Genomic DNA, 16526 nt, shown 5'->3' on the forward strand with positions numbered 1-16526 from the left:
CCTTCCCCTCTCCCAGCAAAGGAGGGTAAAAATCGCACTAATCACATGAATCTGACCTGCAGTTCAATCCCCATTTGGTATAGGATCTGAGTGAAAAGAGGAGATGGGTTGGTAGAAAAGAAAATAGTTATTTTAAAATTACATATACGTAATACCTAAAGCAAGGGTCGGCAACCTATGGCATGCGTGCCAAAGATGGCATGCGAACCGATTTTTAATGGCACGCTGCTGCCTGCCGGAGTCCTGAGGAGACGCAGCCAGTGAGGGGCAGAGCCCGTGCCCCTCAAGAGAGAAGCCGCCTCAGCATCCTGCCCGTGGGCTCCCGCATCCCCTCACCCGGCGAGGAGCCCTGCCCGGGGGCGCGGAAGGGCCCGTTCACCTGGGCCACCTTAGTATAGCTGGCCATGGCGGATTGGTGGCGCACCAGGGGAGCGGGTTCGCTGCTGAACCTGGTCCTGACTCCTGATGGCAGGAAGCGGGGGCGGTGGAGGCGGGAGAGGCCGGTGGCGGCAGCATTGCCGGCTGCTGAGCATCCCCGGGAGGAGGCACCCGGCCGCGGCCATGGATCGGTACCTGCTGTTCGTGAGCTGGGAGGAGCGGAGAGCCCCGTGGCCGGGAGGCGCTGAGCGTGTAGCAGGTGTGGGCGAGTGAGAATTGGTGGTGGCCAGAGAGCCCTGGGGTGAGGAGCTCGCATACCGCGGGGTCATGCACTGCCCGGAGCAGCTCCTCCAGACACAGCCAGAGGGGACTTTCTCACCGGGGGCGCTAGTTGCGCTCATGCGGTGTGCCACAGGGCCCCAAGTGGGTGAGCCGGCTGGGGGATGCAGGAGTGAGGGAGCCCTCTGCCCTGACCACCCCCCCATACACACCCAGCCCTCTGTCCTGAGCCCTGACCCCCTCCTCACACACACCCAGCCTCTGCCCTCAGCCCCGCACAACCCCCAGGCCCATGCCCTGAGCCCTGTGCCCCGCACACACCCCGTGCCCTGAGCCCTGTACCCCCCTCATACACACCCAGCCCTCTGCTTGACTCCTTCACTCCTCCCTCCACAACCCCAGCTCTGACTCTGGCACCTCCACACATACCAGCCACCGCCACCCTGACACCTGCACCCCCCTCACATGCCCCCAGCCCTCTGCCCTGACTCTTGCACACCCCCACGTACCCAGCCCCCCCACACCCCATGCACCCCCCAACATCCTGACTCCTGCACCCCCACATCCCCACCCCCACCCTGAGCACCAAACAGGAGCTCCTGCACCCCCCCCCCCACTTTCCCACCTGCCCCTTGCACCAAATGGGAGGTGCCCGGGTAAGTGCCCCACACCCAAACCTCCTGCCCCAACCCTGAGCCCCCTCCCTCATTTTATCTCCTGGCCAGACCCTTCACCCCCAGCCCTGTGCTCAGTGCATTCCCACCCTCAGCTCAGTTCAGAGAGAGGAAGAGAATGGGCCAGAACCAGGGAGAAGGTAGGTACCCACTGTATGTGGGCAGGGCCAGGACCCCAGACCATCAGCAGGCTGAGCGGGTCCGGCAGCCGGGATCCCAGCTGGCAGGAGCCGGCAGATGGAACCCCTGAGCGGCAGTAGGCTGAGCCGCTCAGCTCACTGCTGGTCTGAGGTCCTGGCCGCAGGTCCCGCTCCGCCCGCTGCCCCCGCTCAGCCTGCTGCCAGCCTAGGTGAACAGAACCCCAGGCCAGCAGCGGGCTGAGCTGTCCGGCGGCGTAAGATCAACATTTTAATTTAATTTTAAATGAAGCTTTAACATTTTGAAAACCTTATTTATTTTACAATACAACACTAGTTTGATTATATAATATAGAGACTTAGAGAGAGAGACCTTCTAAAAACCATTAAAATGTATTACCGGCACGCAAAACCTTAAATTAGAGTGAATAAATGAAGACTCGGCACACCACTTCTGAAAGGTTGCCGACCCCTGACCTAAAGGATGGTCCCTATGAGCAAGTGAATGTGGCATTCTCCCAATACTTTGTGCTTTTGCCTCGCTTTGGACCTGCTTCTGTAGGGAAAGTCCTGCAGCATGGAGCGGTGATGAATCTGGGTTAATTTTAAGGCCCAGACCCTATCTTGGTGCCCAAGTCTGCAGACTTCCAGTGACTTAACCTGGAGGGTCACTCAAGTGCAAAGACAAATGGTTATGTGCTCAGGTCCCTCTTGTGTTGACTCATAAAGCAAGGGAGATGGTGCAGCAAGTCTTTCCTTCCTACTTCTTGCGCACTGAATGGGGAGCAGCCAGACTCGTGGTGCTTGTGCTCTCTGAATCCCATTCTCCTCTCACTTACTGATTTCACTCAAGCATGTCTCTCGTGACTTCCTGATTCATGCCAGTGTAACTCTGAGGAGAATCAGGCCTGCTGAGAACAAGCACTACAGGTCAGGGGTGGCCAACCTGTGACTCTGGAGCCACATGCGGCTCTTCAGAAGTGAATATGCGTCTCCTTGTATAGGCACCGACTCCAGGGCTGGAGCTACAGGTGCCAACTTTCCAATGTACCAGGGAGTGCTCATTGCCCCCACTCTACCCCTTCCCGCCCCCATCCCTGAGCCTGCAGTGCCCGTCCCCATCCCTGAGTCTGCAGTGCTGATCAGCAGGGCTGCTGGTTTTGGGGAGAGCTCATGGGAGGCTGCTTATGTATTACTGTGGCTCTTCGGCAATGTACATTGGTAAATTCTGGCTCCTTCTCGGGCTCAGGTTGGCCACCGCTGCACTAGGGAGTCAGTGCAATGCGGGGAGCTCTGCAGCTCCTTGTTATGCAGTATAGCAGTGGCTGCTGCTATTGTGTATGTTGTTACCCAGCAGCCCCCTGCAATTATCCCTCCTCTGTGGCTGGAATGAGCCTGATTATATTATCATATTAGCTTTTGGGTTACTATAGCATCTAAAGACCCCAGCCAGGATCAGGTTGTCCTAGGTTGTATCATCATCCTAGGCAATGTATAAACAGTGAGACACATCCAGCTAGAGTGCTAACACAGTAAATAGACAAGACAGATGAAGGGCAGGAGGGGAAACAGGGACAGAGAGCAGGTTAGTAGCTCATCCAAGAAGAGACCCCAGGACTCCTGATTCCCCATCCAGAGCCTTAACCAGGAAACCATGCTGTCTTCCACAGGCCTGATTCTTCTTTCACTCACGCCCATGTAAATCTGGAGTAATTCCACAGAAGTTAATGGAGTTACACAATCCTAGTACCACTGTGAGAGCACAATCAAGCCTGTTGCTTCTATTAGCTGGTGTCCCATCATAGTGGGCACTGGTATTACCATCAAATCACTCTTTTGAGTGTGGGGTTTTTATTTTTTTGAGGGGTTTGAGTGATGATGCTTGCTTCTCCATAATTATGGATTACTTTTCTGAATTATCATGCTGTGCTTCATCTTTGTACCCATTAGAGGCTTGTTGAGGTGAGCCTCAACCTGTGGAACTCCTTGCCAGAGGATGTCGTGAAGGCCAAGACTATAAAAGGGTTAAAAAAAGAACTAGATGGAGGATAGGTCCATCAATGACTATTAGCCAGGATGGGCAGTGATGATGTCCCTAGCCTCTGTTTGCCAGAAGCTGGGAATGGGTGACAGGGGATGGATCACTTGATGATTGCCTGCTCTGTTCATTCCCTCTGGGGCACCTGGCATTGGCCACTATTGGAAAACAGGATACTGGGCTAGATGGACCTTTGGTCTGACCCCAGTATGGCTGTTTTTATGAGCCATGAGGTTTGGGTTTTGTTGTTGTTGTTTTTAGCACTTCTTCCACGTAAATGGCTCTGAAGAAGCATCTAGACCTGAAAAAAGAATGTGTGTAAGCTGCAAAGCTTGTCTCGCTCCCCCAACAGAAGTTGGTCCAGTAAAATATACTACCTCACTCACCTTGTCCTGTTGCTTTAGTCTGCTCAGCTGGTGATGCTGTGCTAAGGAAATGGTGGAATTTGGAAAGAGGACAGTGTGGTATATTGGCTTTGTGTGTATCAGTGAGCAAGAGTTGCCCCCACCCCCAATGACTGGCTTACTTCTGCCACCGATGGCAAAAGTATCTTCTGGCTGCAGCATTCAAGGCTGGGGTTTGGGGAGCTGAGGGACGAGAGTTCTAGTCCTGATTTTCTGTGTGTGTGTGTACACGTTCCATGGATTCGTTACAGAAGGGAAACTGAGAAATACTGTGACACCCTGATTTTGACAGTGGGCTTGTGAGTCAAGCAAATGGGAAGAAAGGCACCAAGTCTGTGATTCATGGAGTGAAATGAGCGAGAGTAGCCAACAAAGGGAGGCAGAGGGAGGCGGTAGGAAGGAAGAGCCGAAAGCAGCAAGGAAGCTAGTCGGTGAGGTGGAGGTGGGCAGGAAGGTTGCTGCAATGGTAGGTAATAGTAGGGAAGCAGGTCTCTAAATCAGGGAAGGGGATGGGGAAAGTGAATGCGAGGACATCCTGAGAGAAGCAAGCCAGGGCAACGGTGGCTGCACTCTCTGTGCACACTAATTCCTCTGTCTTGGTCCTCCAGAGCCAATCGCCAGTGGAGATCTCAGAGGAGCAGCTGGCTTTGGCTGCAGAGAGGCTTCCACTAAGTCCTGCTGCATTTGCTGTTGTTAAACGATCTGGATTTTCAAGTGTGCCTGCCCAGTGGCTTTAATATAGTGGGATGAATTTCAAAAGGCAGGATTCTGTTATCCCACATGGAAGGGCTGACCTGCGCCAGAAAAAAACTGCATGCTCCTTAGTGGGTGGTAATTATACAGTGAATAATCGGCAGATGCTGTATTTGCCTGACCTAATGCTCTTCCTGCCTTAGAGATGTAATCACCAGACTGGAGCATGTCTTGCTGCATGAGGAAAGGGCTCTGAAAAAGTCACTCTAACACCTTGTTCCTACATGATAATGTTAACTGGATATCATCTTAGTCTTCTCACTGGTGACGGTTTTAATTTGTGAACAACCCAAATGATTCAAAGATGAATGTACAATCAGAGGATGTCTTTGTTCAGAACAGAGCAATCCTTTATTATTTTCATTCCCTTGTAACTCATTATTATCTGCTTAACATTTATTTTCCTCTCTCAGCTACAGTGGTTGCCATTTAAAATCAGCCCTCACCAACAGCTATTTCTGTGGTATCACAGCTATTTCCCATTTTAATGATGGAGAAACACAACAGATCTTTTGTATACCACCGTGTGGCAAACACCAGCTCTCTAATGGCGACTGCTGTGCTTTTCCTTAATGATTAGATTGTTGTTATTTTATTTGGCAAAGAAAACCAAACAGCACAGCTAGTGTTATGAACTCTCTTATTTAGAGGCGTTTCTGTTGCTGTTTAATGATCAAAATCTTTTCGGCACTTTTGATAAAGGGAGGAGAGAATGCTAGAGTTTCTTCTCACCAAGCCGTTACTTAAACATTCACGATTCTGCTAAGCTCCATGTGGTGAAGTGCAAGTTGTTCTTCGTGAAATGAGCGCTAACACACTGAGATGGTTTAAAGATCTCTGTGTGTATGTCATAAATAAACAGATCAGGGTTAAGGTCTCTTTTCCCTGGAAAGGGTTAACATGTAGTACCTGGTGACCACCTGACCAGAGGACCAATCAGAGATAAGATTTTTTCAAATCTCTGTGGAGGGAAGCCTTTGTCTTAGTCAGAACTCTTTTTGAATCTAAGAGAGACAGTCATGTCTCCAAGCTCTCCTGGAGTAGTTTCTACTAATTAATAGTGAGTATTAATTAGAAAGGTGAATTAGTCTTATGATTTGATTTCTATATTTGCAATTGTGTGTTTGCTAAAGGAAATGCTTTATTCCTGTTTGCTGATATTGCTTTGACTGAGAAAGGGCAGAGATTGATAAGGTTAGACCCTATGAGTGTCCAGCTTGGGCTCATAGAGATTCTGTATTTTCTTTTTAGTCTTTAATAAATTCTTTTCTTTTCTATTAAGGACTTGTTGGTCTTTCCTTGGGTGGATTCTCAGGAAAGAGAGGGGGAGGTATCCTCTGTAGTTAGATCCGTGTCTCTCTCTAGAAAAGGGAGGGGAGGAAGCAGGGGATGGTTTGTTTCTCCTGGGTGTAAGAACTCCATGGATTTGGGCTCTAGGAATCCCTAGGATTTTGGGGAAGGACTGTGTCTCAATCCACATTTAATGATTGAGTGGTGGCAGCCTACTAGATCTAAACTAGGATTTTAGTTTAGAAACAGTTCCAAGTGGGGTGAGACCTTTGACATGGTGGCAGGAACCCATTGTTAGAAAAATCTTCAGCCAGGTTGGCTGGAGAATTGAGTTTCCAGCAGGCTTTGTTGGAAGCAGTTTGTTGCTTGGACAGGCAGCTTGAGGAAAAGCAGTTTTTTCTCAATCCAGAGGTTTTTGTGTCCTCCTTTGTGTTATCAGGATTCCTTGGGTGGGAACAGGGAAAACAGGTTTGAGGGGAGAGAGAGAGGAAAAGCTCTTCCCTAGAGGTGTGTCCTTCCTTTGTGATATCAGGTATCACAAGTGCTCGACAAAGTACATTCCCATCCAGCAGGAAAAACAGGTTGGGGGGGGGGGGGGGGGAGACAGAAACCCACCAGCCAGATTTTTTTTTCCATGTGTCTTTTAAAATCCTCTGGAAGATTGTTTTAAACAGATTTTCAGCTGGGGGGAAAAGGTTTTCTAACGGGGCTGTGTAGAAAAGGATTTTTTCTTCTTCTTTTCTTTTTCTTTCTGTCCGCTTAAAAACAGCTAGGAAAGAGGTGCAAGTTTTCTAGGAGGCTTGTTAGAAAGGACCGCAAGTGCTAGAAACAGGACAAACCAGGTTGGGTTTTTGGTCTTCTCAGTATATCAGCAAACACCAACTACACATTTGCAAATGAAAAGTTTTGTTTTTTTCTATTCAGTCTCTTCGTGAATAGAAAGGGTTAAAACCAGTTCACTGACTGCAGAGGTGTGGCCAGCACAAAAAGCAACACCAGCAAGCCACACATAAAATTCACTGACTGCAGTTTCCCACCTACATGGCAGGTGAGAACACTGAGGCCTTCTTGAAAAATTTTAAAAGGACCCATGGGTACAGCATCCCTGAAGACCAGTACAAGGACTGGTCAGGAAAGAGGACTTTGCTGTCTATTACAATTATTCCATCCCCATGCAACCATGTGCAGCTGGCCACAAGCAGGCACTCCCTTCCTGAGCCAGCCATCCACCCCTGTCTGTGTTGTTACCAGAGAGAGAGACAGAGTGGTGGAACCGGATCCCATGTCAACAACTACAGCAGCCATAGTACATCCAGTCCCAGGACCGGAACTGGAAAAGCAACCAGCGGCAAGACCAGCGCCCTAAACTGGCAGAAGCAGCAGACAACAAACAACCTCATCACCTACATCGCTCCCAAAGGAACTGGTGTCTCAATTCCAGTTTGTTGTAAAACAAGAACTTTTATATAAGGACATTCTTTCTGGTGAACACCAGGAAGGCCAGCATCCTCAAAGACAGTTGGCAGTTCAGTGGGCATTCTGGGGTCAACAAAGCAAAAACAGGTTAAAACATTCCTTCCACTGGGAGGGGGGCAAGGACTATGCCAAAGTATGTCGCTCAAATGCATACAAAGTGTTCTTCAATGTCAAATATCTTGTTGTTACATACTTAGTAGTATATGTAATAGTGCATGTGTTTTGTTAATCTGTTTATTTTAAATAAACAGATCAGGTTAGGTCTCTTTTTCCTGGAAAGGGTTAACATGTAGTACCTGGTGACCACCTGACCAGAGGACCAATCAGAGATAAGATTTTTCAAATCTCTGTGGAGGTCTTAGTCAGAACTCTTTTTGAATCTAAGAGAGAGTCATGTCTCCAAGCTCTCTGGAGTAGTTTCTACTAATTAATAGTGAGTATTAATTAGAAAGGTGAATTAGTCTTATGATTTGATTTCTATATTTGCAATTGTGTGTTTACTGCTAGAAATGCTTTATTCCTGTTTGCTGATATTGCTTTGACTGAGACTCATAGAGATTCTGTATTTTCTTTTTAGTCTTTAATAAATTCTTTTCTTTAAGCAGGGGATGGTTTGTTTCTCCTGGGTGTAAGAACTCCATGGATTAAGGACTGTGTCTCAATCCACATTTAATGATTGAGTGGTGGCAGCCTACTAGATCTAAACTAGGATTTGACAGTGTACGTAAACTGACGTGCAGCAGTTGCATCAAAAGTCTCTCTCTGATTCAGTGTGCTTATCTTAAGACAGCCTAGCATTACAGTGATATTCCAACTAAAGCAGGTGTGTGCTCAGGAGCTAATACTGGAGGTGTAGGTGCATGTGTGGTGACTATATAGTGGAGAGGAGTGCACTAGAAGTACCATACATGAATATTTTTGCGGAGGAGGGGTGATGTTACATGAAGAAGATAAATATTCCCATTCAGTATTTCATAAGGAATTATTCACCCAAGAGGGTTTTATGGATTATTTTTAATTACAGGATGATCCTTTTAAAATAACAGTACTAATTGTACTGGTTAGTCTGAGTGGTTGAAGCCCTTTATAGGTATGATCTCTAACAATACATCAATAAAGATAACGTGAGCAGCCGTGTCTCAGCTGCTCAGAGCATCCAGCAGATAAAATCACAATCCCAGGAATTCAGCAGCAATTTTAGTTTCTTTGGTGTGGGTTAGAGCAGATTTTTCTCTGCATCATTTATCACATTGTGCACATATGGTCCCTGTACTTCATCCCATTCATTCTTACTAATTTCAACCTGTCCTTTTCAACACACCTGAAGAAGAGCTCTGTGTAACTCAAAAACTTGACTCTCTCACCAACAGAAGCTGGTCCAATAAAAGGTACCCGACCCACCTTGTCTCTCTTTTTAACACAGACATGCCTGTGTATTCAGTAATGATTCCTAACTTGGAACCTGCTGAAGGTAAAGAGTGGCGTTTGGAGGAGGGTTGGGGAGCACAGAGTTAGCATGAAGAAGCTTTGATCATTTCATTTTGTCTCTAAGGCGTTTGAAATCCCAGCCCTAGTTTTTAGGCTGTCAGTGGCAGGGAGTTATGTATTGTATGCCCCAGGCAGACGCTCCCTCACAGTCTCTCTCCTTAACCCACATGATCTTCCATTACTTCACCTCCCACCCCATCGCTAGACAGGGAAGTGAGTGTAACCCCACAGGTTATGTAGCTCTCACCATGCTCACAAGTCTGTGCCATTTTCTCTTCAGCAGAGCTTGTAAGCGTGCCCTCCAACCTGGCAGCCTCATTCTTCCTTCCTCTGCCATCTCTAGTGTCTGCAAAGTTTCTCTGTTGCTGTAGTCACGTTTCCATTTGATGTGGTGATGAGATTGGATACCCAGCCACATAATGCAGTACTTTCTTGCAGTAGCACAATCCAAGATTAACTTCTCAAATGACCCCGGTGTCTGTCCTCTCTCATTGGCTGATTGTTCTTCTTCCTATTCCAGACTTTCCAGGAACACTAATTTGCATGCAATAAAAATACTTCTCCAACTCTAAAACCAGTTTCAACCAGCACATACAACTCCCATTGAAGTCAATGGTGATTTAGGCCCAGTTACTCCAGGGCTGAATTTGGCCCCTGCTGATTTTAAATTTGACTGTCAGTTGCCTTGTACAAGATCTCAGTGGCTCACTGATTGGCACTTCATTGAAAGAATGTTTATTGCCATGCAAAAGAAATAGCTCCTCCTTCCTGGTGTTCTAACTGCTACATGGAGTAACATGCAGATCTTGGGGAGCTGACTACTGTGCTCTGTATATGCAAGCGCTATGGTAACCAAGCAGCTGCCTCTTCCTGCTCACTGCTTCCCTCAACTCCTCCCCTGCCAAACAGGCAGGTCTCACTGACTATGGAGAGCATGGAAGAGGAGTCAGTTGCTGTCTCCCTGGCACATTCCAGCTGGATGGAAGGAGGGAAGAAACAGCTGCTAGTATTTAAAAGCAGCTTAGCCCTTGCTGATGAAATCTTGTTGCCTGCTCCTCCTTCCCATCTCCCAGCACAGAGCTTTTGACCGGTGCTAGGTTTGTGCTCATGAAATAAGCCTCCTGGAGCATGATAGTGTTAAAGTGTGGGGTTAATGCAGGCCTGTAATCCGCACCTGCTGAAGGACTAACTTGGCTTTACACTGGCTTGACGTGGAATTAGTCATTAATTGTCACCTTAATTGTAGCCAATCACAACCAGCACCCACCATAACATGCATGTAGATTTCATGTCTAAGCTGATCTATGAGTACTGAAATTGGCCTGATTTATGTATTTATATATTTAGTTTTACCCTTTCTCTTGGGTACAGTATTTAATCTCCCAGCCGCCTCAATGGCCAGCATCAGTGCTGTTTAGTGTCGTATTTCCTGTCAGAGTCCCTTTTGTAGGATATAAATGTGTCTCTTTGGGAGTGAAAAGCCACATAAGGAAAGTGAAACAGTTTGGTCCCTAAGGTGTCAAACAGAAGGGCATGGTTTTGGCAACTCTCGCACAGGACCAGTTGTTATGAAAATGGCTGATAAAGGTACCATATATTTGAGGGCTAGTCTCAAACCAAAACACCAGATCTGACCACCCCCAAAGCTTGAGGAAGTTGGATCCTAATTTGCATCTAAACCTTGTGGATTGTCCTTATGTCTGGTATTTTTCTAAAGAAAAATGTCCCTCTTGGATTCCATCCAGAACAAGCAAGCAACTTCCTTGCCAGATAAGCAGCTTTCACAGATTCTCAGCATTGGAACGGACATGCCCAATCACACTCACGACTACATGTAGAAAGTGGAATGGATGGGTGAAACCCAGAGGTGCTCAGCTAACAAAGGTGATGAGCACAATATAAATTCCTAAAGGTCAGATTGGCAGGTGAAGGAGATAAAGAGGCTGCATAATGTATTCCCTACTGGATACAACTGTATAGATACTTGTGGAAACAAATAAAGCACCTGATTAATTTCAGTTACATGACTGAACAGAATCAGCAGATCTTCTGCAATTCCAGCTGTCATGGTGTTTCCAGCTCTGTGCAGCTCGGAAGCTTGTCTTTCTCACCAACAGCAGTTGTTCCAATAAAAGATATTACCTCATCCCCCTTGTTTCTCTAATATCCTGGGACCAGCATGGCTACAACAACACTACATACATATAGTGTTTCCAGTGTGATAATGCTCAGTGTTCCTCAAGAAAAGGCAGTTAGTTATATGGTATTTTGTACAGATGCTCCCCGAGTTACGGAAACCTGACGTACGCAAATCTGAGCTTACGGAAAAAGTTCTGTAAGATAGAAATAGGAGGATGTGGGGGTTTTTTGCAGGTGTTTTTTGTTTTGTGTGTGTGTGTGTGTGTGTGTAATAGTCGGAGATACGTTTCCAACTTATGCAAAATTCAAGTTACGCAAGGCGTTCCAGAACAGAAGGCTTGCGTAAGTCGGGGAGCATCTGTATTATGAAATGACATGAACGTGATTTATTCAGCAGTGTTTTGTGATATAACTGGCAGCCTTTTCCTGAGTAAGGACTGTAGGATTTCTCCTGCAGTGATTATAATTTCTCAGCGGATAAGAGGGGTGGGATTCATTTCCAAAATAACTGCAGTACAGAAAAATGGCTTTGCAGTTGAATTCTGTGTGGTAATATAGCCATTATAGAGATGAAAGGGCCCAATCATACTTCCACAGGAGTTTGTGGCAAAACTCAGATTGACTCCAATAGGAGCAAAATACTATAAATATCTTCTGCTCTGGTATTTCATCTGTTTATTTGACTGTTAATATCTGGTTTAACACCTCCATCCGTCAGCTCTCTGTCACTCCAATGATCCTTTTCTGTTCTCTTTCAGAATGAGAAGGCTTTGGGACATTCCGTGAGCCGTTCCAGTAACATCTCAAAGGTACGGTATGCAATGGATTACTGTCTTTGGTAAATTTGAATTTGTGTGGTTTTGTTTTTTCAGACATGTAGAGGATATACATTCTGTAGTGATCAACAGAAAATGCATTTATAATGATGGCTAATTGTAACGGAAGAAGGCACACTGTCTAAAAATTAGAATTGTGGATAATTTGTTCCTGTGACATACCAAGTGTACAATCTATACTAGTGAGTAGCTGTGTCACCCCTGCCCTCTAACCTGGGGTGCCCTTTACACTGCTTTGCTGTTGTTGCCTCCACTTCTGGACTGCTCACAAACAGCCTCCAGCATGTATATCACTCCCAGCTGTGACTGTGTGCACTTGCAGCCTGCCAGTAACACTCAAACTTTTACCAGCCTGAATTATACTACAGGGTGACTCCCACATACTCCCAGTCCCGGATTTTCTCCAGAAATGTACATCTTGTACTGCCCAGCTCTCTCCTGGACAATACAAGCTCATATAAAGTCCATCGTTTTATTAATAGAAATGATATGCACAAATTTTATTGCCTCAAATGAAGTTTCCCAGACACTTCAATTCAAACATGCTGGATTAGATAAAACAATAAACAAGTTTATTAACTACAAGGATAGATTTTAAGTGAATACAAGTAATGCAGTAGAAACGTTAGAAATGGTTACAAGAAAAACAGAAATAAAATGCAACTAGTGCCTGACTTAACAAGCTACGTTAAATTCAAAGCCATGTTTTTTCTCACCACATATTCTCAACAATCTTACTGGCTGCACTTCTTAGGCCAGAATGCCTTCTTCTTTGTAATGGCTGCTTCCTTTGTTCCTTCTGGTTCAGTGAATCAATGGACAGTGAGAGAGAGGAGGAGGTGGGGGGCCATTGGGGTGATTGCTCCTTCTTTTTATAGTCCAGTCCTCCATTTGAGAAGCATCTCCAGCGGGGAGCATGGCACCAGGCAGACTGTGTGGACAGGAGCCCCTGCTGTTTCTTTGCTAAAATGTAGATGTTCTGCCCATGCCCCTTTTCCTGCCAATGAATAGCCACTTAGCAGGTAGTGGCCCATTGACCTTGTTTACACCTGGCTGAGGTGTCAGCTTGTCCTTTGTCTTGGAGGAACTGGTTTGGCCACTCCACAGACTTGGAATGTGTTTTAGTGAAACCATACAGTGGAATCTTATAAGTTTACATACAATGTTGCTACACATATTTTACTAGAACATTAATGACCAGCAAATTATGAGTTTTCAAATGATACCTCACAAGGCATTCCTTGTAGAAAGATTACCACAATAGCGTGCAAGGGCTGAATACAGGGTTACGCCTGTCACAGTTCCTAATAATGGATTAGTGTTTAGGAAACTCATGCATGAAATACTTCTGAAAGTCATTTCCCTTTAGCCTTTTCAGAATCTGGGATCTCAGCTCAAAGGGCTGGATTGTGGGTAAGGCCACAGACGGCATTAGGGGAGTGCAGAGGGGCTTTGCTGATTCAGACAGAATTTCTCCTGGGATGGACAGGCTCCAGTCCTTCCCCCACTGGAGTAGCTGATATCAGTGGTAGTGATAGGTTGGATGGAGGAGTCCTGCCATTCAAGCAGTGCTAGGACCATGTCTGTGATTGGCCTTTACACAAGTGAAGTTGGGGGGCAGTTCCCTGCAATGTTTTCTTCCTCCTGTTCTACTGCTCAGGGGCAGTCTCAGTGGAGACCTTTGATATATCTGATGTGGCTGAGTCAGAAGGCTCGGGCAGGTGGCCATTTAATATCTGAGTGCTCTGCCTTCTGCAGATGACACAAGGGAGATAATCCCTTCCCCACAGAGTTTACAGTCTACGGAGTAGATTGTCACTTTGCACTCTGCCCTGAATAAGGGGTGAAATGTAATTGTACCACCCGAGGAACAGACCAAGGCAGGAGCAATGACTCTGAGAGGCTTTATCAATAGCAGGTTCCCCTCTCACCATGCTGGCTCAGCTCTTCAAGTCAATGAACTGAGGCCAGGGAATTGGAGTCAAGGCTCTGCTCATTCCCTGGCCCTGCCCACCCACTCCCCGCCCAGAGGAAGTTTGTTGTCAGCGAAGCGTGGTATTTGTTCCCTGGAACAGTGTCTACAGTTACGCTAACACGTGTATGCTTGTTACAAGGGACTAAGCTCAGTTAGCAGCAGGACCTTCCACTGCCCTGTAGGCTAGACAAAGGCTTAAGGCAAAGTATCCCGACATTTATAGGCCGAGGCAAACAACTGGACTATACAGCTTACATCCCACCTTATGTATTTTTTGACATCTGTTTGTTACATCCCTTTGTTCCTGATATCTTGCTCAAAACATCCCTATTAATCATTCTGTCAAACCATCATATCTTGCACTAGATTGGGATGTATCTGTACTAACCTTGAAATGTACAGTAGAACCTCAGAGTTATGAACACCTTTGGAATGGAGGTTGTTCGTATCTCTGAACAAAACGTTATGGTTGTTCTTTCAAAAGTTTACAGCTGAACATTGACTTAATAGAGCTTTGAAGCTACTATGCGGAAGAAAAATGCTGCTTTTAACTATCTTAATTTAAATGAAACAAGCACAGAAACAGTTTCCTTACCTTGTCCATTTTTTTAAAACTTCCCTTTTTTTTTTTGAAGTAGTTTACGTTTAACACAGTACTGTACTGAATTTGCTTTTTTCCTCTGCTGCTCCCTGATTGCATTCTGCTGGTTCCAAATGAAGAGTGTGGTTGACTGGTCAGTTCATAACTCTGGCGTCCGTAACTCTGAGATTTTACTGTATTTACGTAACTATCTAATACCTAATATGCTAGCAACAACTCTACCAAATTCATAAACTTATAAACATCTACTTTGATAGTTGGCCTAACTTTAATTCATGACCTCTGGTTCTGGCCTCAGATCTTGTACTAGTGTTCCAGGCTCTCTCTGCCACATTCCCCTGCTTTTTGTCTTTTTGGGGGAGGATGTTTACCCATCATCCTGGAAAAACATAATGCATGGATTGAATATGAGCCAGTGATCATATGCACTGTTTCTTGGCTGTTTTGCTTTACCCATCCATACATTCATGCCCCAGATGTCCAATGGTCTGCGTGTTCCCTTGTATGACCTGTAGACAGTTTTTTTTTCCAAATGTTCTTAGTTCCATATTGTGGGCCTGGGAGTGTTAGGTTTGGGACTTCGTGTGAGAGATAATAGTTTTAAATTCATTTTTCAAAACTGGGATAAGCACTATTACAATTTAATCTACAGTTTTATGTACATAAGGAGTAAAACAGGAATTTGCAATAGTGACATCACAACTGAGGCCTTTGTATATACATTTTTATAATTAGTTATTACATGGTACTCTACATCCAGGTTATAGATTGCCCTTACTGCTGGTTGCCACCATCTAGGAAGTTTCTCTCTTCCATTGGATTGGCCTGAATTATTGTGGCCACGCACTGGAGTTGTGATGTCAACAACTTTCCTGGCATAACAAGCTGGGCATGGTGCTCTTTAGGTTGCGTCGCTCTGTGATACTCCAGTAGTTGATGTAGATCCAGTTGCTTCTTGTAGATGCTGTTTTCCAGATAACTTACTGAATGGACAGTAACCAGTTTATCAGAAATTGCTGTCAGGATTCAATATTAGTAATTTGATACTAAACAAAATTGTTTTGAATAGTATGTGCAGAGTACATCACAGCTCCAGAGTTATACAGAAACCTTCTCCCTTTGGATACATTACACATCTCATTGTCTTTCTGTGCATTGCATCACACAGTGCAGGAACCAATCCCTGTGCAGCATGCACTGTCCACTCACCATGATTCAACTTCCTCTTTACCTCATCTCTGCACTCTTCGTACCAAATTAGTGGTGTTAATGGACAGGGATCCTATGGTTGCAAAGAGATTGGTCACCAGTGACTCCCACTCGGAGTTGTCTGTCACGGCCTCTCTCACATTCTCCTTTATCTTCACACTTGGCCATAGGGCATGGGTCCCAATCTGAGTCAGAGAGGTGAGGTTCAGACAAAACCCATCCAGACTCCCCTGGCATGGTGATGGTCCCCACTGAAAAGCTGTGATATCCCAGAGCACATACTGTGTACCGGAGCCGTATCACCTCCCGCACTCTCTCTTTAATGACTTGTTAGGCCTAACCTCCCTCGCTTGTGGTCAGGTTCATTTGGGCCAAACAGTCACAGAACCATCTGTGCTTGATTCGTTTACAGCAATCTGTGTTTATTTCATCTCCTCCTTGTGTTGCTGTCTCCACAGTGGATAATGCTGTTTACAGGTCCCATTCTCTAATGATCCCATACTGTTAACATATACCAATTCTCTAGGACACCCTGTCCATAATTGGCACAGTCAAGTTATTAATTTCATGTGGTTCCCAGGGTCCAGGACCTTCTAACCTTGCAAATTGCAAATATTTTTTTCCAGTGGTATGAATTCCGTTTTCCACTCATATGATCCAGATAGGTGTGCTGTTTTAACAACCTTGATCACTTCCCCTTTTTTTTTTAATGGCTTGACCTAATCCATCAATTAGTGAGTTAATTTTAAATTTTAATTTCTTAATATTTGCAAATTTCATAGGGAGACCCGAACTCCCCGTGCCACCCAGTATGGTTGTCACAGTGTCCTGCTGGCTCTACAGCTGGGT

The 16526-nt window shown here is 45.7% G+C and overlaps 1 protein-coding gene across 4 annotated transcripts in view; it reads left to right on the forward strand.

Annotated features, from left to right (window-relative positions):
* Positions 1-16526, forward strand: part of MARCHF8 (membrane associated ring-CH-type finger 8) — a 177292-nt gene that overhangs the window by 127632 nt on the left and 33134 nt on the right. For 3 of the 4 annotated variants that reach the window (XM_039481512.1, XM_039481514.1, XM_039481513.1), the window contains exon 3: positions 11815-11865. In XM_039481512.1, coding sequence (XP_039337446.1) covers positions 11815-11865 — 51 coding nt within the window. Of the gene's footprint in view, positions 1-10662; positions 10802-11814; positions 11866-16526 lie in introns of all 4 variants that reach the window. The other variant, XM_039481511.1, reaches the window with a different exon arrangement.

Source organism: Mauremys reevesii, linkage group 7 (genome assembly GCF_016161935.1).
Source record: "Mauremys reevesii isolate NIE-2019 linkage group 7, ASM1616193v1, whole genome shotgun sequence".
In the NCBI taxonomy this organism is placed as follows: domain Eukaryota; kingdom Metazoa; phylum Chordata; order Testudines; family Geoemydidae; genus Mauremys; species Mauremys reevesii.